The 23,541-nt window shown below is 52.3% G+C and overlaps 1 protein-coding gene and 1 long non-coding RNA gene across 2 annotated transcripts in view; one reads left to right on the forward strand and one right to left on the reverse strand.

Moving 5' to 3' along the window:
- Positions 1-23,541, forward strand: part of Ryr1 (ryanodine receptor 1) — a 133,808-nt gene that overhangs the window by 78,460 nt on the left and 31,807 nt on the right. The window contains 22 exon segments of the mRNA XM_052167344.1: positions 9-96; positions 225-317; positions 997-1,011; positions 2,211-2,381; positions 3,325-3,384; positions 3,711-3,848; positions 4,101-4,213; positions 4,369-4,465; positions 4,637-4,743; positions 7,430-7,481; positions 7,622-7,699; positions 9,133-9,232; positions 9,573-9,652; positions 9,778-9,854; positions 10,851-10,924; positions 11,598-11,615; positions 12,568-12,648; positions 15,817-15,905; positions 15,993-16,121; positions 16,211-16,315; positions 18,478-18,559; positions 20,481-20,668. Of these exon segments, the coding sequence (XP_052023304.1) occupies positions 9-96; positions 225-317; positions 997-1,011; positions 2,211-2,381; positions 3,325-3,384; positions 3,711-3,848; positions 4,101-4,213; positions 4,369-4,465; positions 4,637-4,743; positions 7,430-7,481; positions 7,622-7,699; positions 9,133-9,232; positions 9,573-9,652; positions 9,778-9,854; positions 10,851-10,924; positions 11,598-11,615; positions 12,568-12,648; positions 15,817-15,905; positions 15,993-16,121; positions 16,211-16,315; positions 18,478-18,559; positions 20,481-20,668 (2,035 nt within the window).
- On the reverse strand, positions 4,805-9,875 carry LOC127672185 (uncharacterized). Its single transcript, XR_007974854.1, has 4 exons — positions 9,793-9,875; positions 9,491-9,685; positions 7,449-7,718; positions 4,805-5,084 (listed from the first exon to the last, which is right to left on the reverse strand). It is a non-coding gene; the product is annotated as an uncharacterized LOC127672185 (long non-coding RNA).

A 23,541-nucleotide genomic window follows, 5' to 3' on the forward strand; every position in this document is an offset into this window, starting at 1 on the left:
GTCCCCAGGGCACACTGGCTGACAGAGCCCAATCCCAATGCGGAGGAGCTGTTCAGGATGGTGGGAGAAATCTTCATCTACTGGTCCAAGTCCCACGTGAGTCCCCAACCCCGTGCAAACCCCCACGCATGTCACCAGTACCAATCTCCTTTCCTTACGGCTAGAGCCTGTGGGCGCCTTCTGCCAGCCTCGGGGTCTGAGCCCCACGCTGCTTCCCCCTCCAGAACTTCAAGCGTGAAGAGCAGAACTTCGTGGTCCAGAACGAGATCAACAACATGTCCTTTTTGACGGCTGACAATAAGAGCAAAATGGCCAAGGTGAGCGCTTCGCAGAACTGAGGGGGTTGGGGAGCACCCTGCAGGCCTGGATGGATAGGGAGCACCCTGCAGGATGTCACCTGTCCTGCTCTGGTCATATCCCCTTTAGCTCTCAGGGACCACCTCTTCCCACCCTCCCCCATCCTTTTTCTCCTCTCCCTTCCTTCTTCCTCACAGTCCTCCCCTTATCTCTCCTTCTGTCCTTCCCTTCATTCTTCCTTTCCCTATTACCCTCCTCCTTACCTGCCTCTTCTTCCCCACCTCCCCCATCTCCACCTCTCCATTCCCCCGATTTCTTTCCTTCCTCCTCTTCCTCTGCCTCCCTGTAGTCCTCCTCCTCCCTACCCTCCCCATCTCCCCTCTGTCAATCATTCCTTCTTCCATCTCTCCTCCGGCCTCCATCCTGTTTACCCCTTCCCTCCCCTCCCTTCCCCCACCCAATTACTCTCCCCCCCCCCATATCCCCGCCATTACTTTCCTTCTCTCCCCGTCACCTCCTTGCACAAGGCCCTCTCTGGGGTCCTAAAGAACAGCACCCCGCCCCCAAATCAAGGTCTGGAAATTCCCAGCTAAAGAGCGGGAGGTCGGGCAGAGGAACCAGGGTCCCTTGGAGTTGGGTCTGGGACTCTGTTGGGCTGGGGTAACCCTTCTTGTCTCTGTCGGCAACCCGTTGAAGCAGGCAGGAGACGTACAGGTCAGCGCCACATCTGGAACCTTCTGCATGGCTTTTGGCTAACACCTCTTCCCACCCAAAGCCCCACCCTTCAACCCCCCTGTTTTTGTCCCTGTTCCCCACCCTTTGTTTTTGTCCCTGTCCCCACCCTTTGTCCTTAGTTCCTGCCCTCCTTCCTCTTTGTCTTCTTCCTTGTCCCCAACCATCCACTCCTTCCCCCACTCTCAGCTTGTGACGAGTTGTTGAATTATTTCTCTTCTGGTTTGGGTGGTTTTCCTTTTCTTCCTCTTCTTCTTTATCATCTTTTTTTTTTTTTTGGTACCAAAAAAAAAAAAAAAAAAAAACCCCACCGGCTTTCCCCTGTGCATTGTGGGCTTGGTCCCCGGGGGATGGGTGGGACAGCTGCATGGTTAGGGGCATCCCCGGCTGAGCACAGGTATGTGTCTTGGCCTCTGGGGGAGAACCGAGTGATGGTAGTGATCTTGTGTGACATCTTTGTGAGCCCCTGATGGCATCCAGGCGACGGACCCCAAGCCTGGGGCTCTTTGAAGACTCAGCAGTGCTGCATGTGGGACCTTGGGCAGTGTCTGGCACGCGGGCCATGCTCAGTGTAGCCATGGACGGGGCTCTGGCCGCAGCTTGCCACTGGGACTTCTTGTTGGCATGACTGGAGTGGCCGTGGTTAGGGAGGGGTCTGCGCCTATGGCTCCAGAACACGGTTGCGGGAGTCTGTGCTCTGTGTCTTGGCTTCCAGATCTTTCCAGATCTATCTTGCACCTTCCGTCTCCTTGTGTCCTTGTCTGCCTCAGTCTCCCTGTCTCTCCCTTCCTTCCAGCTTATCTTGTGTCTTGGGGCTCTTTGTGGGCCGACATCTTTGTTTTGTTCTTGGAAACTTGGTTTGGGGATATGAAATATGGGGTGGAGCATGGTAGACACTGGATCCTACAGAGTTCTCTTAGAGAGGATCACTAGAGTTTGAAAAAACAGGAGCATGGATATACCAGGGCTCTAGACAGAAGCAGGAATGCCGATATCGGACCAGGGTGGGGGATGGGCTATGGTCGTGGCAGTAGCACAAGGAGGAGCAAGGGCCAGGTGACAAGAGGTTGCTTGGCAACCAGGTTAGGAGCTGGGTTGTGTAAAGTAGCTCTAGGTTTTGCCTAGTGCTGGGGGTGGTGGGGTGAGGACTTGGGCAAGCACTGAATCCTGTGTCCCCGCAGTCAGGTGGCTCCGACCAGGAACGCACCAAGAAGAAGCGCCGGGGCGACCGCTACTCGGTGCAGACATCTTTGATCGTGGCCACACTCAAAAAGATGTTGCCGATCGGACTAAACATGTGCGCCCCCACTGACCAGGATCTCATCGTGCTGGCCAAGGCCCGCTATGCCCTGGTGCTTATCCAGCCCGACCCAGCACCCTGCTCTGTTTGGGGGATCCCAGGGAACCCCTAAGATCCAATGGAGACTTTCAGAATCCTGATGTAGAATCCCCCAAAGCTTTGCAGGACCTCAGACACTTACCAAACCCTCTAGGATGTTCCGAGCCTTATGTTAGGATGCCGAGGACTCCATCCAAGAAATCTAAGGACAGGATACAGTTTAATCCTCAAATGCAACCAGAGACGGATACAGATTATAGGACTCCAGTGAGCTCTGTAGGACCTCACAGGCCTCTCTCCCACGGCCACGAAACCGATGGTCTCCCCCCCTCCCCACCTGCAGTCTGAACTGTCTCCTGAGACTAACTCAAGGCTCAGCACCCCGCCACGTTCTGCCCCACCCACCCGAGTCCTGAAGACACCTGACTTCTTCCTCATATTGAAACAACCCCTTCCCAGAGTCTCCGAAGGCCTCTCCTCCACTTTAACCCCCTAGGAGATACTGAGTCTTTGGAACCCTATAGAATCCTCCAGAGCCCCCCGACTTCACCCGGCTAACTCTCCCATTGGCTCTGTGTACCTGGACACTTAATTGACCTTTCCAACTTTAATCTCTGCCGACCTCACCATTTCCCCTCGTACCCCCCCACCTCCCCTGATCTTACAGAAAAGCCCACTCTATTCTGCCCCTGAAACATCATTCTTTGGGCTTTGACTTCCGATGGTGTCGCCTGTCACACAGCCCGCAGGCTCACTAATCCCCTCTGTGCCTTCAGAGTGAGCCTGTGAGTCACTTTTAGACATCTGTCTGTCCACAGCCCACCTACATTCTTCTTGTTTTCCCTAGGTCACACCCAGGCAACTTCCTCAGTCAGTCAGGCCTAGAAGGGGGAGGGGCACGGGTCATGGTGGAAGGCGAGGCCTCCAGAGTGACCCAGGGGGCTTTGTCTTCCCAGAAAGATACAGATGAGGAGGTCCGCGAATTCCTTCAGAACAACCTTAACCTTCAGGGAAAGGTAAGCCCTTTGAGGGAAGTGTGTGAGCCTCCCGACATGGAAGAGGGACTTTCTGTTAAATTACATGTATGTATTTGATGTGTCTTGGTTGCATATAGAAGAAGTCAGGGGACAATGCAGAAATCAGTTTTCTCCTTCTACCATGTGCATCCCTGGGGCTTGAACTCAGGTCTTCAGGCTTGGCGGCAAGCGCCCTGACCACTGAGCCAACTTGCCAGCTCTGCAGAAGGGACTTTGCTTCTCACTCACCGCACCTAAGCTTGGCAGTGGAAAGGGGGCAGGCAGCCAGGGAGGTGCCTTCCCGTTCCGGTGCTTACTCCCCTCAGGTGGAAGGCTCACCCTCTCTTCGCTGGCAAATGGCACTGTACCGCGGCGTCCCAGGCCGCGAGGAAGATGCTGATGATCCCGAGAAAATCGTGCGCAGAGTCCAGGAAGTGTCCGCTGTGCTCTATCACCTGGACCAGGTGGGCACCTTTGTGGGCTGAGTCTTTGGACAGGGCGTGGTCTTGGGTCTGTGGGCGGGGCCAGCTGATGGTGGGCGGGGCTAGGGACGGATCCTTGTGTGCAAGGAGGCAAGGAGCCCTGTGGATCTGGGGAAAGGGCTTACTGCGTCAAGGGACAAGTGTGATAAAGCACTGGGGCTAGCAAGGTGCCTTGAGTCTGTTGGAGGAGGAGCCCAGGTGTTCCTTTGACCGACAGACTGTCCCACTCCCCAGACGGAACATCCTTACAAGTCCAAGAAGGCAGTGTGGCATAAACTTCTGTCCAAGCAGCGCCGGAGGGCAGTGGTGGCCTGTTTCCGCATGACGCCCCTGTACAACTTGCCCACGTAAGGCATCCAGGAAGGAGGGTAGCACAGGAACTTAGAGGAAGGAAAAAGCACTGGGAGTCCGGAGGATGGAGTCTTAGGACTGAGGGCGGCAGATGCCGCGGGAGTTGGGGGAGCAGGAGCGGCTCAGTGGCCTGGAGACCTTTGCCTTGCAGGCACCGAGCATGTAACATGTTCTTGGAGAGCTACAAAGCCTCCTGGATCCTGACTGAGGACCACAGTTTCGAGGACCGCATGATAGATGACTTATCGGTGAGCCGGGGACAGCTTGGAGATGTGGGGCAGGGAGGGTGAGACTAAGAAACACGCCCCTTTAGGCTTGATTTGGGAAAAGACAAAATTCTAGTCCAGCAAAACTATGAGAGGGGACTGATGGGGACCCCAAAAAAACGCCATCCCCCAACCCTCACCCTGTCCCCCCAGAAAGCTGGGGAGCAGGAAGAAGAGGAGGAAGAGGTGGAGGAGAAGAAACCGGACCCCCTACACCAGTTGGTCCTACACTTCAGCCGCACAGCTCTGACTGAAAAGAGGTGAGGGCTCCCCCCTCCCTCAGAAACGTGCCCAGAACCTTAAAACAAAAACCATGTGACCTTTAAAATTTTAAGTTATACTGATTTCTTTATTGTGTGTGCATAGCCACTGGACGTCAAAGAAAAACTTGCAGGAATCTGTTTTTTCCATCCACCACGTGTGGGTCCCAGGAGTCAAACTCATCTTTCCTTGGCAGCAAGGTCCTTTACCCTCTGAGCCGTCTTACTGGCCCCCAGTCGTGGGACCCTTTAGTGTCACTCTGTGAGCACAGGCTGCTACTTTATACTGTTGCTGAACACGGCACAGGAGTCTCCTGTTGGAGGGCTTCCAACACCCAGAGCTGTAACAAAACAAAGCACAGGAATAGGAGCATTTGTCTGACAAACATCCGGATGGTGTTGCAGGGGGCGAGGGGGAATGAATACATATGAAATTTCTCTACTAGAGAGGACTGGAGACATTTCTAACTCATTTGAAGACTTTGGTATGAGTTAATGGCTACTAATTCATCTTAGTAATAACCAGGGTAGTGAGGATGCTTCTGAGGGGCTGGAGAGATAGCTCAGCAGTTAGCGCCTCTTGTGGCTCTCACAGAGGACCCCATGCTAATATCCACATATTTAGTACCAACATCCATGTAACTGCTGGCCACCATCTGTAACTCCAGATTGGGGATATCTGGCTCCCTCTGATGGCCTCTGCAGGTACTGCACTCAGTGCATATATAAACAACACACACACACACACACACACACACACATTTTTAAAATTTAAAAATTAGCCAGGCACTGGGTGGTGCAGGCCTTTTCTCCCAGCACTCATAAGGCAGAGGCAGGCCGATCTCTCTGGTCTATAGAGTGACTTCCAGGACAGCCAGGGCCACGCGAGAAACACTGTCTTGAATAAACAAAAAGAACAAAAACTAAAACCTAGTAGTAGGGTGGCATCTGTGAGTGTTGATTCTGTCTGACACCACACTGTGCACTCAGCACGCACAATGGCTGGCACAGACGACCCTCGCCATCCCTTTTATTTTATGGATGAGGAAATGAAAGCCCACAGGGATTTCTTTTTCTCACATAACATGAAATCAAGCTCTAGAGCGTCTGGGGCTGGGCAGGGTGGCTGGCAGGGACCCACACTCTTTCTGATCTTTTTGTCAGTCTTAGCTCGAGTCTTAAGAGTCTGCATCGGTTTCTTACCTGCCACTATAAACACCATTCTCCACAGAAGCTACTTAAGGGGAGGAAAGATTGTTTCATTTGCTTTTGTTTTTTTGAAGACCGTTTTACCGGAACTAACTACACCTACTTATTAAGACTTCCTGTGGGCTCCGGCACAGAGCAGCGTTAGAGATGCAACAGAGTTTTCTGACCAGAAAAGCCTAAAGTATTTACTGTCTGCCTTTCTCACCCCAACCCTCCCCCACCTTTTGAGACAAGGTCTTACTGTGTAGCCCTATCTACAAGTTCTCTGTAGACCAGGCTGGCCTGCAACTCACAGAAATCCTCCTGCCTCTGCCTCCTGAGTTCTGGAACCACACCCCAACTGGTTTTTTTCCTTTTGAACAATCCCACAATCAATCGATTGTCTCACCTCAGCCTCCTGAGCTGGGATTGCAAGCCTGGGACACCACAGCTGAACATTGTTTCAGAAGATTTGTTTTGGATGATGGCTTCAGTAGATTTCAGCCCACCAAGGCTGGAAAGGCGTGGTGTTGGGAGTGTGTAGCAGAGGCTTGACACATCATGACCTTCCCCACCCCAGCAAGACCTTTAGCCATTTTTCTCCAGTAAAGGAAGCTCTCCCTGGTAAGCTTATACACACAGCCCATGGCCAAGACTCTGACATGCACCTGCGGCTGCAGGGGACATGGGGGAACCGAGTGTCTTGTGTCCCATCTGTGGGAGACTTGGAACTCTATGTCACTCTATACAGGCTGAATCCCACTGCAAGCTGTACAACCTTGGACAACCAAGGTCTTTGTGACTCAGTTACTACAATCTGTAAAAATGGGGCCGGAAATATATTTGATAGGACTGCCGTGAAGATAAATTGGTCAATACATGAAGAACACCTGTTATCTTTCTAAAACAAGGAGAAAAAAACCTATTATAAAATGGGTGGGCATGGTGCCACATGTGCGTGCACGTGTGTGTATGTGTGTGTGTGTGTGTGTGTGTGCGCGCGCGTGCACGTGCATGTGTGTGTATGTGTGTGTGTGTGTGTGTGTGTAAAATCCCAGTTCTAAGGAAGACCTGGCAGAAGAGTTGAAGGCCAGCCTGGGCTACATCTACAGAATCTGCCCCCAAACAAAAGGCTGGGGACGCGGCTCAGTTGGTAGATTACTTGTCTAGTATGGATGAAACCCTGTGTTCAATCCCCAACACCATAAAAAAAGGACTGCACTCAGTGCATATATAAACTACACAGCATATATAAACTACACACACACAAACACAAATTTTTAAAATTTAAAAATTCGCCGGGCGCTGGGTGGTGCACGCCAGATGAGGCACAGCTGGAATCACAGTCCTCGGGAGGTGCGGGCGCCATGAGAAGGGGCTCAGGGTCATTCTGTATTGAGTTTGAGGCCAGCCTGAGCTACCTGGAGCCTTATCTCAAGTTAAAAACAAAAGGTTGGGGATGTGTCGCCACTGGGCGTGTCTCTGCTTACTTCCTCAGCAAGCTGGACGAAGATTACCTGTACATGGCTTACGCCGACATCATGGCAAAGGTGAGCTCCCGCCTCTGCTCCACCCGTGTCTCCCGGCCGCAGCATCCCACAGACTGAAGGGGCTCCTGGGGGTGGACGGGGCATCGTTTTGTTTTGTTTTGTTTTGTTTTCCTCACTCACCAACTGATGCTGCTCCCCAGAGCTGCCACCTGGAGGAGGAGGGCGGGGAAAATGGAGAAGGAGGAGGTGAAGAAGAGGAAGCCGAGGTGTCCTTTGAGGTAGGAGGGTAGGCACGTCCTGGAGGGAAGGGTGGGAACGCCTGACTCCCGTTCATTCAGTACGTGACCAGCTTACTGTACCTCGAAGATGAAAGATGCCCAAACAAACGTCACCAACACTGGGTGTTCACTGCGGAGTAGGGGGGCGTTGGTGAAGGGTCGGGAGGATGGGGCCAGCTCTGGAGGTACAGCAGCTGAGACACAGAGTGGGAGAGTCTCAGGAAGGGATTCTCAGAGAAGAAGTGCCTGAGAAGGACAAAAAGTAGAATACAACAGCCAGCTGTGGATACCTGCAATCCCAGTGTTCAGAAGGACGAGTCAGAAGAATCGTAAGTTTGAGGCCAGCCTAGGATATGTGAGGAACTTGTGCCTTAGAGAAAAGGAAGGAAGGAAGACAAAAGATATTTAGAGGCAAGCGAGATGGCTCAGCAGTCAGCAGCACTTGCTGCTCTGCCTGAGGACCTGATTTCCTCTCCCAGCACCTACACGGTGCCTCACAACCACCTATAACCCAGTTCCAGGGGTTCTTGTGCCCTCTCTGGTCTCTATGGGCACTACATGCATATAGAAAGTGCATATGCACTTTCAGATCTGCTCACACACTCTTGTGCACACACACACATGTACGTAAAATAAATACACCTTTAAAAATATTTTTTTTTGGTTTTTTTTTTTTTTTTTTTTTTGGATTTGGTTTTTTTGGAGACAGGGTTTCTCTGTGTAGCCCTGGCTGTCCTGGAACTCACTCTGTAGACCAGGCTGGCCTCGAACTCAGAGATCCACCTGCTTCTACCTCCCAGAGTGCTGGGATTGCAGGCGTGCACCACCACCGCCCGGCTTAAAAAATATATTTAAAATACAAATTCATAAGGTGGATCCAGTGATGGATTAATGGTTATAATACCAGCATTTGAAAGGCTGAGGCAGGAGGATTGCCAAAAGTTCCAGGCCAGTAGGGCTATACTGTAAGACCTTTGTCAAAACAAACCAACTCCAAATTAAGTCTAGAAATGGGTAGTGCCTGTCCTTTATTTAGCTATCTGAAGCAAGGCGTTGCAGGGGTTAAGAGGTCAAAGTGCACATTGAGTGTTATTTCACTCAAGACATCTGAGACAGTAATGTGACATGGGTACACTTGAGAGTCTTCTTGGTAACAACAGCAAGAGTTCTGACAACATTTCCACAGCAGAAGGAAGCCCAGGATTCCGTTAGTGAGTGACACACAGGAACATAGCTCTGACTGCTGGAGGTCTGCAGACTTGAGCCAGGCATAGGAGAGAAACAGAATTTGAACCCCTTGGGGCATGGAGGGGCCCTCAGAATTGGAGAGTGGGCAGACGTGGCTGGAGCTGAGAAGACAGAGAGAAAGAAGGAGGAGGACCCGGGGACCCAGGCTGGGCTGTTGAGCACTAAAACCCGCTCCCACCCCCCAGGAGAAGGAGATGGAGAAGCAGAGGCTCCTGTACCAGCAGTCGAGGCTGCACAACCGGGGTGCCGCTGAGATGGTATTGCAGATGATCAGTGCCTGCAAAGGTGCCGTCTGTGCCCCGCCCCCAATCCCAGGCATCCCCCCTCCCGCTGTGAACACACCCGCCACATCCTCCCCCTACACACACACACACTCACTCACTCCCTGCCAACCCCGCTTGCCCCCTCTGCGCGCCTCCCACCTACACACACTCCAGCTCCTGCAGGGTCTTTGGCGTGTCTGTCTTTCGAGTCTCCCCTCCTCTCTTGAGTCACACACAGAACCCTGTCCGTGCATATACTTCATCCCCCACCCCCACGTACCTATAGTAGGTTTTTGTTGTTGTTTTTGTTTTTTTGGTGGGTGGGTGATCTGTTTCTTTGGCTCTGTCTCTGCGACCTCCAGGAGAGACGGGTGCCATGGTGTCTTCGACCCTGAAGCTGGGCATCTCCATCCTCAACGGAGGGAACGCGGAAGTACAGCAGGTAACGGGACAGGCAGGGTCTTGGGAGGAGGGGCTGAGAGGGGTGGGGGTGGGGCGGGTGGGTGTTGCCGAGTCGCTGCCAGGTGCCCCACCCCTCACCCCCTTTTCTTGCTACTTCCACTGCAGAAAATGCTGGATTACCTGAAGGACAAGAAGGAAGTGGGCTTCTTCCAGAGCATCCAGGCGCTGATGCAGACGTGCAGGTGGGACCCTAGGTCTCCCCTCCAGTTCTGCTCTGCTGGGGGGCGGGGCGGGGCTCTACTTACACGCCCCTGTCTGGGGAAAGGGCTCTCCCTCCACGGAGGAGTACAAACACTAGAGAGTTTCCTAGGGGGATTCACCTGGAAGGGAGAATCTCACAAGTTGTAAGACCAAGCTGTGGGTCGTAGCGCTCACCTTTAACCCCAGCACTTTGGAGGCAGAGGCAGGAGGATCTCAGTGAATTTGAGGCCAGCCTGGTCCGCAGAGGGCCAGGGCTGCCCAGAGAAATCCCGTCTCAGAGAAAATGGGGGGGTGGGGGTGGAGGGACTGAGTTAGGGGCTAGCATCGCACCTCGGCAGCAGAGCACCCGCCTAAGCTGTGCAAGGCCTGAGTTCCTTCCCCAACATGGAAGGGAAATTAGGATACATGCCTGGGGCCCCGGCACCCAGAAAGCAGAGGCAGGAGGATTACAGAGAGTGTGAGGATAACCCGAGCTACATGAGACCCTGTCTCAGAAAAACAGGAGGGGCAAGAGGAGAAGTCATCATAACGGTTCAGACAAATGGAACCTTGGTTAGTGACAATTCACGGGTGGGCCCCCGCAGGACCAGCTCTCTTAGGTGACTGGATTCCTATGGCTCTTCCGCCATTTTTCTTTCCTCCCTTCTCGCTGTTGGGTGACTTTTCTCTGCCCCTCTGTAGGCCTTGCTCACTGCAGTTCTCTGTCTTCATGATTTCAGCGTGCATACTAGACCCACTTCGCTTCATAAGGCCAGGGTGGCGGAGGCTTGAGGAAGAGAGTGGGGTGTGGACGGGCGGGGGCACAGATAGAGGCAGGAAGTGCCTGGGCATGCAGGCGGATGGGTGAAGGGCGAGGTGGGGGTGCAGGCAGAGGGGAGGGGTTGAATAGGGGTGAAGGCTGGAATGGTGTCTACAGAAGGCGAGCGGTGAGTGGGGACGGAAACCGGACCGTCCTCGCCTCAATCGTCTTTCCGCAGCGTCCTGGACCTCAATGCCTTCGAGAGGCAGAACAAAGCAGAGGGCCTGGGCATGGTGAACGAGGATGGGACTGGTGAGACCTTCTTCTGGGTGACCCTCGCCCTGGGGCAGCACCTTCCTCAAGACCCCCTGGCCGCCCATAGCCCCAGTCCCCCAAGGCACCCCTCTCCCCAAGAGTTCGCCTAGGTTTCCCCAGGGTTGTTATTCCCCGTCCTGAGCGCGCGCACACACACACACACACACACACACACACACACACCCATGCCTCCAGGGTCTCCCTTCCCATGGGCTCCACCCCTGGGTGTCATTCGGTCTGTCACCCATCACCACGTGGACCCGCCCTCCACGTGCCCCAAGTCTTATTCTGGTTGCTGTTTATTAATGGTCCTAATCCGGTTAATCGAGTCTCCTCTTTGCTGTGTTTTGACGTGTCTAACTTTCCATCCTGACCTCTGCCTCCTGCCTCTCTTGTGTACGAGTATATTCTCTCTCTCTCTCTCTCTCTCTCTCTCTCTCTCTCTCTCTCTCTCTCTCCCCTCTTCCTTCTCTCCCTCCCCTCGCTTCCCCCATCATTCCTCTTCCCGGCTAACCGATTCCCTCCTGTCTCCTTCCCGCTGTCTTTCTCTCTGCGCTCGTCTCTCTCCGTGTGTCTCTGTTGTTGTCCCATGTCGCTGTACTTCTGTCCGTCTCTGTCTCTTTTTCCTCTTTTCTCCTGCTTCCTCCTCCCATCCTGTTGGCTGCCCCAGTCATCAATCGCCAAAACGGTAATTCCCCCGCCATCCATTGCTGTGCTGCGCCCACCCGCCCCCTTTCTAACCCCTGACACCCCCTGGAGCTGAGGATCTGGGACAGTCAGGGAGGTCAGGGTGGTGGCCCCTTCAGAGGATCCCATGGTGAAAGTTCCCCGAGCCCAGAAGAATGTTTTATTTAACGTAAGCCTCAGTTTCCCCGTATGTAACACAGAAGTTAGAAGACAGTCAAGGCCCCTTTACAGCTGGATATTTTGGGGGCTTCCAGACCCAGATTCCCAGTCCAGGGTGGGACGAGCCCTCCCCCATTCCCACCCTCTCTGCGCTGTGCGTCCCAAGCCTAGTCTGGTGGTCCTCTTTTGTTGGAGGCAACCACTCTGATTGGTGCCGCGCGTGCCCTCTGCGCCTGCTCTGATTGGCCCATTCCCAATCTTACAGCCCACTGTGATTGGTTTCTTTCAGAGGTCTATTCTGATTGGACCATGTTGACACACCTCCCTTCTCCTTCTCCTGGGTTGGCTGCTTTTGGGGCTTTGGGGCCAGTTGATTGGCTTTCAATCCCTGTCTCTTCCCAGCCCAGTCCTCCCCTGCCCAGAGCCTTGTGTGCGAGTGACCCCAACCCCTATAATCCATTAACCCCTGCAGCCTGGAGTCCGGCTCAGGGTTATGTCTGCTGGGCCACTCCTAGATGTCACACAAATGGTGACATTGGAGAGACACTGATGTAAAAAGACACTTGAGGCCCTTCATTAGCCATCGAGGAGACCAGCTCCTCAGGGCTCCATCTACAGAGCTCACGGGCTGGTGTCTTGGATGCCGGTGACCTCACAGTGTCTTTGAAGTGTTGCTTGCTCCTTTTAGCACCCCATACGTTGTGCATGCGTGTGCAGTGCGCATGGGTTGTGTGCATGTGTGTGCTGTGTCCTGGCACATCTGACCCCTCCTGGGTCCCCTTCCTCCCACCCAGGAGAGAAAGTCATGGCGGATGATGAGTTCACACAGGACCTGTTCCGCTTCCTGCAGCTGCTCTGCGAGGGTCACAACAATGGTGAGAAGGAGGGTGGGCAGGACACGCGGCGGCCCTGGGGGAGGACACTGGAAAGGCGGCCTTCCCTAGCCATGCAGACCTCGTCCCGCCTTTCTCTCTCCTTCCTCTACGCTCCGAAGAAGCGCAGTGCGTGGGGATCAGGGGCTCACGGCCATCTTAGTTGCATGGGTAGTGTGAAGCCAGCCCGAGCGACAGGAGACCCTGTCCCAAGAAACAAGCAAGAGTAACAAGTTTCTCCGGCTTCTGAAATGTCTGGAAGCAAACCTCTTAGCTTCGTTTTCACTTCCTCTGGCCACGCCAACTCCCCAAAGGCAGTCTGCCAAAACCCAGTTTGGCCAGAAGTCAATTTCCCCAAATGGGCCATTCGTCACACGCGGTTTTCCCACAGGCGGTTGGCAGCCTCCCTCAGAGGATGGACGCCAGAGTCCACAGACGAACCAATTGCTTGGTGTTTAAAAGTGAATATATTTGATTTATTCATTTGTTTATCACAGAGAACATTTTCCCAGGAGATGTCCGGATCCTGTCTTAGCAGAAGCGAGAGCTTTCACAGGCTCTGCCATCACTGTGCCAATTTAACAAAATCCAGTGTGACACAGCCCGCTAAGTAAACTCTGTGTGGCTCAAACAGTTTACACTGAAGGGAAGGGACAGTTAAGCCAGGCGTGGTGGCAGAGGCCTGCAATCCCGGTGTTCAGGCAGGAGGAGCAGGAGGAGGAGCAGGAGGAGCAGGAGCAGGAAGAGCAGGAGGAGGAGGAGGAGGACAAGCCACCTGGCTGCCCAGTGAAACCAGAAACAAAGAGCAGCCTAAGGCCTGACCAACCTTCCCTGCAAGCTGTTTCCCATGACAAACGAGTGTCACGGGGCTGTGCTTACAATGTTCACAGTGCATAGAAAGCCACAGACCACCCAGAGGGAAAGTGTGTGTGGTGTGTGTATCTATGAGAGGCTTTTATGTATCGAAGACACTGTATGATGTGTGTGACTGTTCGTGACTGTGATGTGTGTGACTGTATGATGTGTGACTGTGATTTGTGTGTGTGATGTGTGTGATGTGTGTGACTGTATGATGTTTGTGACTGTGATGTGTGTTACTGTGTGATGTGTGTGACTGTGATGTGTGTGATGCATGTGTCTGCATAATGTATGTGACTGTGTGATGTGTGTGGCAGTGATGTGTGTGTCTGTGATGTGTGTGACTGTGATTTGTGTGTGTGATGTGACTGTGTGATGTGTGTGACTGTGATGGGTGTGACTGTGGAGTGTGACTGTGATGGATGTGACTGTGTGATATGTGTGACTGTGTGATGCGTGTGACTGTGATTTTGTGTCTGTGATGTGTGTGACTGTGTGATATGTGTGAGTATGATTTGTGTCTATGATGTGTGTGACTGTGTGATGTGTGTGACTGTGTGATGTGTGTGACTGTGTGATGTGTGTGGCTGTGTGATATGTGTGTCTGCATGATGTGTGTGACTGTGATGTGTGTGACTGTGATGAGTGTGACTATATGATGTGTGTGACTGTGATGGGTGTGACTCTGTGATATGTGTAATTGTGTGGTGTGTGTGAATGTATGATGTGTGACTGTGTGGTGTGTGTGGCTGTATGATGTGTGTGACTGTGTGATGTGTGTAACTGTGTGATATGTGTTACTGTGTGGTGTGTGTGACTGTATGATATGTGTGACTGTGTGATGTTTGTGACTGTGATGTGTGTGACTGTATGATGTGTGCGACTGTGTGGTGTGTGTGACTATGTGGTGTGTGTGACTCTGATGCATCAAGTGTCTTCCTGTTGTCACTCTCTGCCTTATAGTCTTGAAACAGGATTTCTCAATGAACAGGAAGTGTACCTTTACCACTTAGACTTGCTGACTAGTCTCTGTAGCTACATACTAAATTCAAGGCTAACCCGGGCTACATGTCTCAAAAACAAGGCAAAGCAAAACAAAACAAAACAAAAGAGAAGAACAGAGAGAAACAAATGGAGGATTTTATCTCTATTTATCCATTAAATATTTGTCCAAGAAACATTAATTAAAAAACAATTGGAAGCTGGGAATGGTGGCAGCTATTAATCCCAGCACCCAGGAGGCAGAGGCAGGCGGATTTCTGAGTTCAAGGCCAGCCTGGTCTACAAAGCTAATTCCAGGACAGCCAAGGCTACACAGAAAAAAGCCTGTCTTGAAAAAAGAAACTAAATTAATTAATTAATATAAATAAAAAACAATTGAAGCTGGGTGTGAGGGTTACACGGTTGTAATTCTGGTAGGTGGAAGTCTGAGGTAAGAGGTTTTAAGGCTAACCTGAGGCGTCTCTCCAGACCCTGTCTCAGAGAAACCAAAAGAGAGAGGCTGGTTAGACAGCTCAGTGCATAAAAGGCCTCGCTGCCAAGACTCATGACCTGAACTTGTTCTCTGGACCCCCTTGATGGATGGAGAGCAGACTTCTAATCATAAGCATCTAGCAGGCACAAGCCTCCCCTGCTTCTCCTCAGGACTAAACAAATGAAAAAGGAAAGAGAGGGTTTCACCGTAGCCTCGAATGGCCTGGAGTACACTAGGCTAGCCTCAGACTCACAAAGATCCACCTGACTGTCTCCCAAGTGCTAGAACTAATGACAGGGACTATTATGCCCATCCCCAAATAAATGAAAATAAAAATGTTTAGTGTGCATAGGTATCTTGCCTACGAGTATGTATAGGCGCGGCCACGTGCATGCAGTTCTCGAGGAGACCAGAAGAGGGCGTCAGATCACCAGGGACTGGAGTCACAGATGGTTGTGAGCCACTATATGGGTGCTGGGAACTGAACCCAGGACCTGTGCAAGAGCCGATACTCTGAACCACTGAGTCATCTCTCCAGGCCCATAAATTAATCTTTTAAAATTTACAAAAAAAAATGGAAGAAAAGAGAAGCGAGGAGGCTGAATCCTTACTGCATTTGCTGCACGGAGGCCTTCCACAATGTCTTTACATAAATATATAAGTGACCCTCCATCCGTGTGACACACAGACTTCAGACTTACAAAAGTAATTAACTACATGACTTCTGGCACACAGCAGGCACGAAATATGAACCCTAATCCTAACCCTAAATGAATAGATACTGGTGTCTCCCCCAGACCAAGGCGCTCACTGAATAAACACATTTTTCATTTCCTCAGATTTCCAAAACTACCTACGGACACAGACCGGGAACACGACCACCATCAATATCATCATCTGCACGGTGGACTACCTCCTGCGGCTGCAGGTGAGGAGGGGTGGCCCAGCCTCATGGGACCTGAGCCGGGGGCCCAAGGGTGGCTCCCGCATCCTTCATGCCCTCCCGAACCCTCAGGAATCCATCAGTGACTTCTACTGGTACTACTCGGGCAAGGATGTCATCGAGGATCAGGGAAAGAGAAACTTCTCCAAAGCCATGTCGGTCGCCAAACAAGTGTTCAACAGCCTCACCGAGTACATCCAGGTAGGGTCCGCACGCGGGGACCTGCGGAAGCTGAGCTGCCTGCATCCGGCCCTCCTTCCGGGGGCTTCAGGCCACCCTCTGTCCCCCAGGGACCATGCACCGGAAACCAGCAGAGCCTGGCGCACAGTCGCCTCTGGGACGCCGTGGTGGGCTTCCTGCACGTGTTCGCGCACATGATGATGAAGCTGGCTCAGGTTTGAATATCGTCTGAGATCAGCTCTTTGCCTCCAGCCATCCCCTAGAATCCCCAGACTGGCCCCTGTCCCTACTGGTCGGTCCCCTAGTGCTCTACGCATGCTTCAGACAGGTTCACCCCCACCACCAACACCAAGGTTCAAACCCCTTCCGAATTGGTCCTCTGCATGCTTCTTCCTCTGCCCCACCAACATGCTCCTTCCCCACCTATACTTCCACTGGTTTGACTTTGGAGCCAATCCGTCCCGTCCAGAACGCTCTAGGACTGATTTGTGCCCCCCCCTCCTCCTTCATTTGTTTTTGGGGTTTTTTTGGTTTGCTTTTTTTGGATTTGGTTTTTTTTGAGACAGGGTTTCTCTGTGTAGCCCTGGCTGTCCTGGAACTCACTCTGTAGACCAGGCTGACCTCGAACTCAGAAATCCGCCTGCCTCTGCCTCCCAGAGTGCTGGGATTACAGGCGTGCACCACCACCGCCCGGCACCATTTTTCTTCTAACGAGGTCATCCCAGATTCTCCCAGCTCTGGGGAATAGGGTGGGACTATGTTTCTAGATTAGGACCTGGGGCTGAAGAAGTGTTCCTTCTTTTACCCTGCCTGCGGCAGAAGACTCCCGTGCCAAGTACCCATGATGTAAGGATCCTGCTCCCAGAATACTTGCCCTCGCCTTTTCCCGCCTCCTCGCTCCTCTGTGGCCTCGTGAATGCCTCACACACACTCCATCCATTTTGTGTGCTTCTGCTTGGAAGACTTAGTCACGGCTTCCTTAAAGCGCTAGGCGAGTTTGTGCACTGCCGGCTACCACGTGGCGCTAGACACAACGTAACCTGTAAAAAATACATTGGTGTAGTACAATAACTGTCCAGCAGGTGGCGGACAAGTATTCCATATAATTTCCCACAAAGCAGTGTCTCCTCTTTTGTTCCGTGTGCCGCAGTCACCCCATATGATGCCACCTGTCTTTGAAAGGAGTTGAACTGAGAATTCAGATTGTCAGTGCAGTTGGACGTGTGATGTTGGTGTAATCCTTAAATACTGGTGGAAGCAAACTTTCAAGTATTATTGTGATAATTCGTCAGCCATACTCCAGATGCAAATTATAAGGGATATTCACTAAAAGGAGCTGAAAGTGTGGTTCAGTGGTGGAGCTCCTGCCTAGAATCATTTACTTAGGACCCGGAACAAAACAGGTAGCCAGCTTCTCTTCACCACACTAGCAGCTCCAGGCAGGGCGAAACAGGTCTTCCTTAAAAGTTTTAAATAAAAGAACCAAGACTGCTCTCTTGGGTCTTAGCCCAAGGGAAGACAGTTCTGGTGGGCCAGATGTAGTCATTCCCAGAGCCAGGCTGTGGAGTTAGCTCCGTGAGCTCTGACAGAAGTAAGGCTCACCCCTCAGCTGTGGCAGCTCAGTCAAGACAGGCTTGTGGGGAGGCGCAGAGCCCAGGCCCTACTCACCTAGAGGTACCGGGATCCTAGTCTGTGGGGACCTGGGGTCAGAATAGCAAGCCTTGGAACCGTGCGTGGGTTGCATTAGGGTCAGATGAGCGACTCTGAGAGCCACACAGCTCAAGTGTGCATTCCAGATGACACTTATGTGTGACTTGGTCTGGTGCGGATGCCGCCATGGGGGACTTTGGCAGAGGTTTCTATGACCCCATTGGCTGCTGTGGCGGGGATGTACTATGTTCTTAGGTCCCCCAAATGGCACGCCAGAACTTGCACGGCTCTTCACCTCACCAAAGCCTTTCTGCTTGCACTTGCTCACGGCCCCACCCACCCATCACAGTCAGCTCCGGCATGGCCGACCGCCCCACACACCAGGCACCATGCTGGAATTTCATCCTCCTAAGATCTGAGTCTCTGTCTGTCCTGGCCTGCCTGCCTGTCTGTCTGTCTCGCTCTGGCCTGAATGTCTGCTCTCCAAAGGTTCCCGGATTCCTTCTCTGCCAGCCTTATACCCGCTCACACACTTGCCCCTGGGTACCAAACCCACCCCACAATCTTGTCTCTCTGCCCTTCCTCTGCTTCCGAGGAACATGTTTGGACGCGGGTTCCCTCAGAGGTAAGGGAGAGGAGGAAGAGGACTGAGGTCCCGCTGGAGAGGTGAGGGAAGGCGCTCCGCGGGGGGTGTGAGCTCCTCTCACAGCTGGTGTGTGCCCCGCAGGACTCCAGCCAGATAGAGCTACTGAAGGAGCTGTTGGACCTGCAGAAGGACATGGTGGTGATGCTACTGTCCCTCCTGGAGGGTGAGTGCCCGGGAGGGGTGGGGAGCAAACCGGAGATTCTGCCACCGAGCCCCACCTGACACTATGCTAGGGACAATGGTGACAAAGAGGCTGCTTGCTGTACAAGGGTCAACAGACACCTTCCGAGGTCTGACTATATGGGTGCCAACTTACTGGTTCCACAGAGACATTTTAATAAGATGACTTGCCTGAAGACTTTATCTGTGAACTTAAGATGTATTAAATAAACCAATAGAATGATTAAATGTATCAGTTTTGCTGCATAACAAATACCCACCAAATTTAGCAACTTAAAACAAAGCCTTTTGTTTAATAATAAGAATAAGAATAAGTATAAGAATAAGAATAAGAATAGCCTGACTTACATGGTGAGTCTAGGTCAGCTTGCCCTAATGGAAAAACTCTCTCTCAAAGAAACAAAAACTAGGGCCAGAGCGAGCGGGAGAGATGGCTCAGCGGTTAAGAGCGCTGACTCTTCCAGAGGACCTGAGTTCAAATCCCAGCAACCACATGGTGGCTCACAGCCATCTATAATGGGATCCGATGACGTTTTGTGGCCTGCAGGCATACAGTTATATATATATAGTTATAGTTATATATATATGGTTATATATATGCTAGGTCTGGAGAGTCGGCTCACAGTTAAGAGCACTGGCTGCTCTTCCAGAGGCCCTGGGTTCAGCTCACCCAAGTGGCAGCTTATAATGGCCTGTAACTCCAGTTCCAAGGGATACAGTGCCCTCTTCTGGCCTCTGAGAGCACTGCACATATGTAGCCTACAAACATACATGCAGGCAAAGCACCATACCTCATAAGATGATGGTGATGGCGATGGGTACAATGGCACACAACTGTCATCTCAGCTCGCAGAAGGCTGAGAGAGGAGGCTCAAGAATTCAGAACCATTCTAATCTACATAGAGTTTGAGGCCAGCCTGGGCTACACGCTACTTGGGCTACAACATCTCAGAAACTACAACACAGTATTTTAGCTGAAAAGCATTTCTTGCAAATCTCTCTTCCCCTTCCCCTTCCCCTTCCCCTTCCCCTTCCCCTGTCCTCCCTCTCCCCCTCCCTCCCTCCTCTCTTTCCCACCTCTCCCTCTCTCCCCATCACTGGGAACGAACAAGTGCTCTATTAAAAACTATGCTCAGCCTCTTCATCCTTTTAAGTGGGTGTATAGTACTCCATCGAGAAGTATATGGTAAATTTATTTAATTAACTCTCCATTGGTGGGCATTCAAGGAGTCCCTCTTAGGCATGGTGCTGGGGATAAAAGCCTAGAACCCAGGCCAGGCCGTATATATGCTGGGTGCATACGCAAATGTTCTTACTTTTAATGTTTTTCAGACAGAGTCCCACTCTTTAGACCAAGCTAGCCTAGAACTCACGACGGTCCTCCTGCCTCAGCCTGACAAGTGCTGACATTTCTAATACGTGCCTCCATACGCAGCTTCATTAGTTTGGAGCTTTTAGGTGCGAGAGCTCAGAGCTCACAAGGCTCTGGGTGCAACTCCTCCCTTGCCTATTGACCAGCTGGACACAGTTTCTCCAGGTCTTTCTTGCTGGGGAAAGCACACAGCACACATACATGCGAAGTTCCCCGAGTAAGGCTCCCCTGAGGCACTCTTGACCCAGCCTCCAGGCATAGGCTCCGCCCCCATCTCCTGCTGACTTCCAGCTCCATTGTCCTTGCTGGTGATCTTTCCACACACTCTCTGAGAGGGATTGGACCTTACCAAAACCAAGGTGGCCACGGATCACAAGATGATCCTCTTCCTGAAGGCGTGGCAGGGGGCCAGGAAGTGCCCGCCTAGTGGTCGGGCCCTAAGGTCATGGGTGGTGTCTGAGCTGGAGAGAACAAACCCAGAGGGTCCAGATCAGATGCTCCGCTGGGCAGCACTGACCCAGGTCTCCTGCAGGGAACGTGGTGAACGGCATGATCGCGCGGCAGATGGTGGACATGCTCGTGGAGTCTTCGTCCAATGTGGAGATGATCCTCAAGTTCTTCGACATGTTTCTGAAACTCAAGGACATCGTGGGCTCTGAGGCTTTCCAGGACTACGTCACAGATCCCCGAGGCCTCATCTCCAAGAAGGACTTCCAGAAGGTGGGTGCCAGACACGGGGTGAGCCTGGGATCCAGGCGGGGTGGCCAAGCGCCAGCTGTGCCTCCCCTGCCGGCTGCTTTTCAGGGAAAGACTTCTCGGTTGGCGTCAATTATCCATAACGCTGAGGTGGTCTAAGTGTGGTGGTTTATGCCTGTGGTCCCAGGGCTTGAGGGGTGTCTTAGTTAGGGTTTTATTACTATGAAGAGACACCACTACCACAGCAACTCTTATAAAGGACAACATTTAATTGGGGCTGGCTTACATGTCCAGAGGTTCAGTCCGTTATCATCAAGCATGGCAGCATCCAGACAGGCACGGCGCTGAAGAAGCTGAGAGTTCTACATTTTGTTTCAAAAGCTGCTAAAAGAAAACTACTTCCCAGGCAGCTAGGAGAAGGGTCTCAAAGCCCACCCCTACAGTGACACATTTCCTCCAGCAAGGCCACACCCAGTCCAACAAGGCCACACCCACTCCAATGAGGCCACACCCACTCCTAAAGGCCACACCCACTCCTAAAGGCCACACCTCCTAATAGTGCCCCTCCCTGAGCCAAGCATTTTCAAACCCCCACATTCCACTCCCTGCCCCCATGGGCTGGTTCAAACACCTGCGTCTCTGGGGGCCATGCCTAAACATAGCATAATGCAAAATGCAGTTAGTCCAACTCCAAAAGTCCCCATAGAGCAGTCTCAACAACATTAAAACTCCAAAATTCAAAGCCTCTTCTGAGAATCACACAATCCCTTAACCGTAATTTCCTATAAAATCAAAAAGCATACCTCCAACATCACAATGTACATTACCATTCCAAAATGGACATAGTGGAGAAATCCTGGACCAAAGCAAGACCAGAAGCCAGCTGGGTAAACTCTGAACTCGCGTCTCCATGTGTGACGTCAAAGCAGTGTTCAGATCTCCTGTCCGATCTGCTTTGTTGACTGCGGCACACTTCTCCCTCTCTCGGGCTGGTTCCACTCCGTTAGGAGCTCTCCTTGGCAAATGCCCCACGGCTCTGGCATCTCCGACATCATGGGGTCTCCAAGGCAACTTCAACTTTACAGCTTCTTGCTCCAGTGTCTGGGATCCACACATGATCTTCTGGGCTGCTCCAAAGGGCTGGCTCACTCCACCCACTGCTGCTGCTGTTCCTGGCGGTCACCCCATGGTACTGGCATCTCTGTCATATTGGAGTTACTCATTACAACTAGGCTTCACCGATGGCCTCTCATAGGCCGTCTTCGTGGTATCAAGCCTCAATTCCTTTGCATGACCTCTTCAGTCCTGGGCCATCGACTGCAACTGAGGCTGTGCCTTCACCAATGGCCTTCCATGGCCTCTCAAAGTGCCAAGCCTCAGCTGCTCTTCATGACCCCTTCATGCCTTCAAAACTAGTAGCACCTGGGAGAGTCTTATACATTACCAAGTTCAGTTGCAGTTCAGGTACAACCTTGGCTCTCCGGAACACAGCTTCTTTGTGCTCTCGGGAAACACTTCCCAGAAGATTTCACCTCAGTGATGCTGGTTCTTCTTAATTGCCGCTCAGTGCTTAGCTCCAGCTAGCCAGCATCCTCAAGTGTCCCCATAGTTCCTTCTACTCTTCTTTCTAAAGCCAGAGCCACGTGGCCAAAGCTGCTGAGTTCTGCAGCTTGCTGGGGCTGGAACATGGCCCCTTCTTCTGTAACAGCCTCGCCAGCTTTCTGTTTTCCAACGCCTTCTCCGCCTAAGCCTGTCTGACCTTGAACTCAGGGAGCTGCTTGTCTTTCTCTCCTGGGATTAAAGGAGTGTCCCACCGTTCCTAGGCCACTGGTCCCCCGTTTCTCCGACTGCAGCTCAGTTCAGATCTGAAGTACACATGACAACAATAACTAGGTCCCCTGTGCAGTGGCAAAGGCACAGGCAAGCTTGTCTGGCGGGATCGCGCATCAAGGCCGCCGCCCTCTCAATCCTCTGTTATCTCCTTGGACATAGGAACGGGCTCCATTCCACTTCCTGGTCCCCTTTATTCTCTGAGCCATTGTTTTCTGTACATTTTTCTTTTGAAGCTTCCTGCACGTCTTCAGAATGCCCTTCGTAAGAGCGAACCTTAGTAACCACACAATGGAATTTATAGCAGGTTGTGTTGAGACTTCCTTCATCAAAGCGAGTCAGGGAAGTCTCTTTACCTTAGCCTCAGGCGGACTCTTCAGACAAGGGCAGAAAGCAGCCCCAGCCTTCACTAAAATTCCACGTGAACAGATTCTAGGCCACATGGTAACATTCTTCCCCTTTGAAACCCTGGTCCAGCAGGCCCCAACCCCCCCCATCTTTCATATTCCTACCAGGCTGGCCCACTAAGCCCCACACGAAGCATTCCACTGCTTCCCAAAGTTCCAAGATCCACATTCCTTCAAGCAAAAGCATGGTCAAGCCTGTCACAGCGCGACTCCAGCCACTGGTGCCAGCTTCTGTCTTAGGGCAACTCTTATAGAAGACAGCATTTAACTGGGGCTCGCTGACAGGTTCTGGGGTTAGCATCGTGGCGGGAAGCACGGCAGCATCCAGGCAGGCATGGGGCTGGAGGAGCCGAGAGTTCCACCTCTTGTTCCTAAGGCAGCTGGGAGAAGACTGGATTCCAGGCAACTATGGGACTGGTCTCAAAGCCCGCCCCTAAAGTGACACACTTCCTCCAACAGGGCCATGCCTCCTAATAGTACCTCTCCCCAGGTCAAGCATATTCAAACCACCACAGAGACTGAGGCAGGAAGATCAGTGGTAGAGCCCCTGCCTAGAATCCCCCAGGGAGGGGCTGGGGGCATGGCTCAGTGTTAGAGCCCCTGCCTAGGATCCCCCAGTGAGGGGCTGGGGCGTGGCTCAGTGTTAGAGCCCCTGCCTAG

Source organism: Apodemus sylvaticus, chromosome 1, assembly GCF_947179515.1.
Source record: "Apodemus sylvaticus chromosome 1, mApoSyl1.1, whole genome shotgun sequence".
In the NCBI taxonomy this organism is placed as follows: domain Eukaryota; kingdom Metazoa; phylum Chordata; class Mammalia; order Rodentia; family Muridae; genus Apodemus; species Apodemus sylvaticus.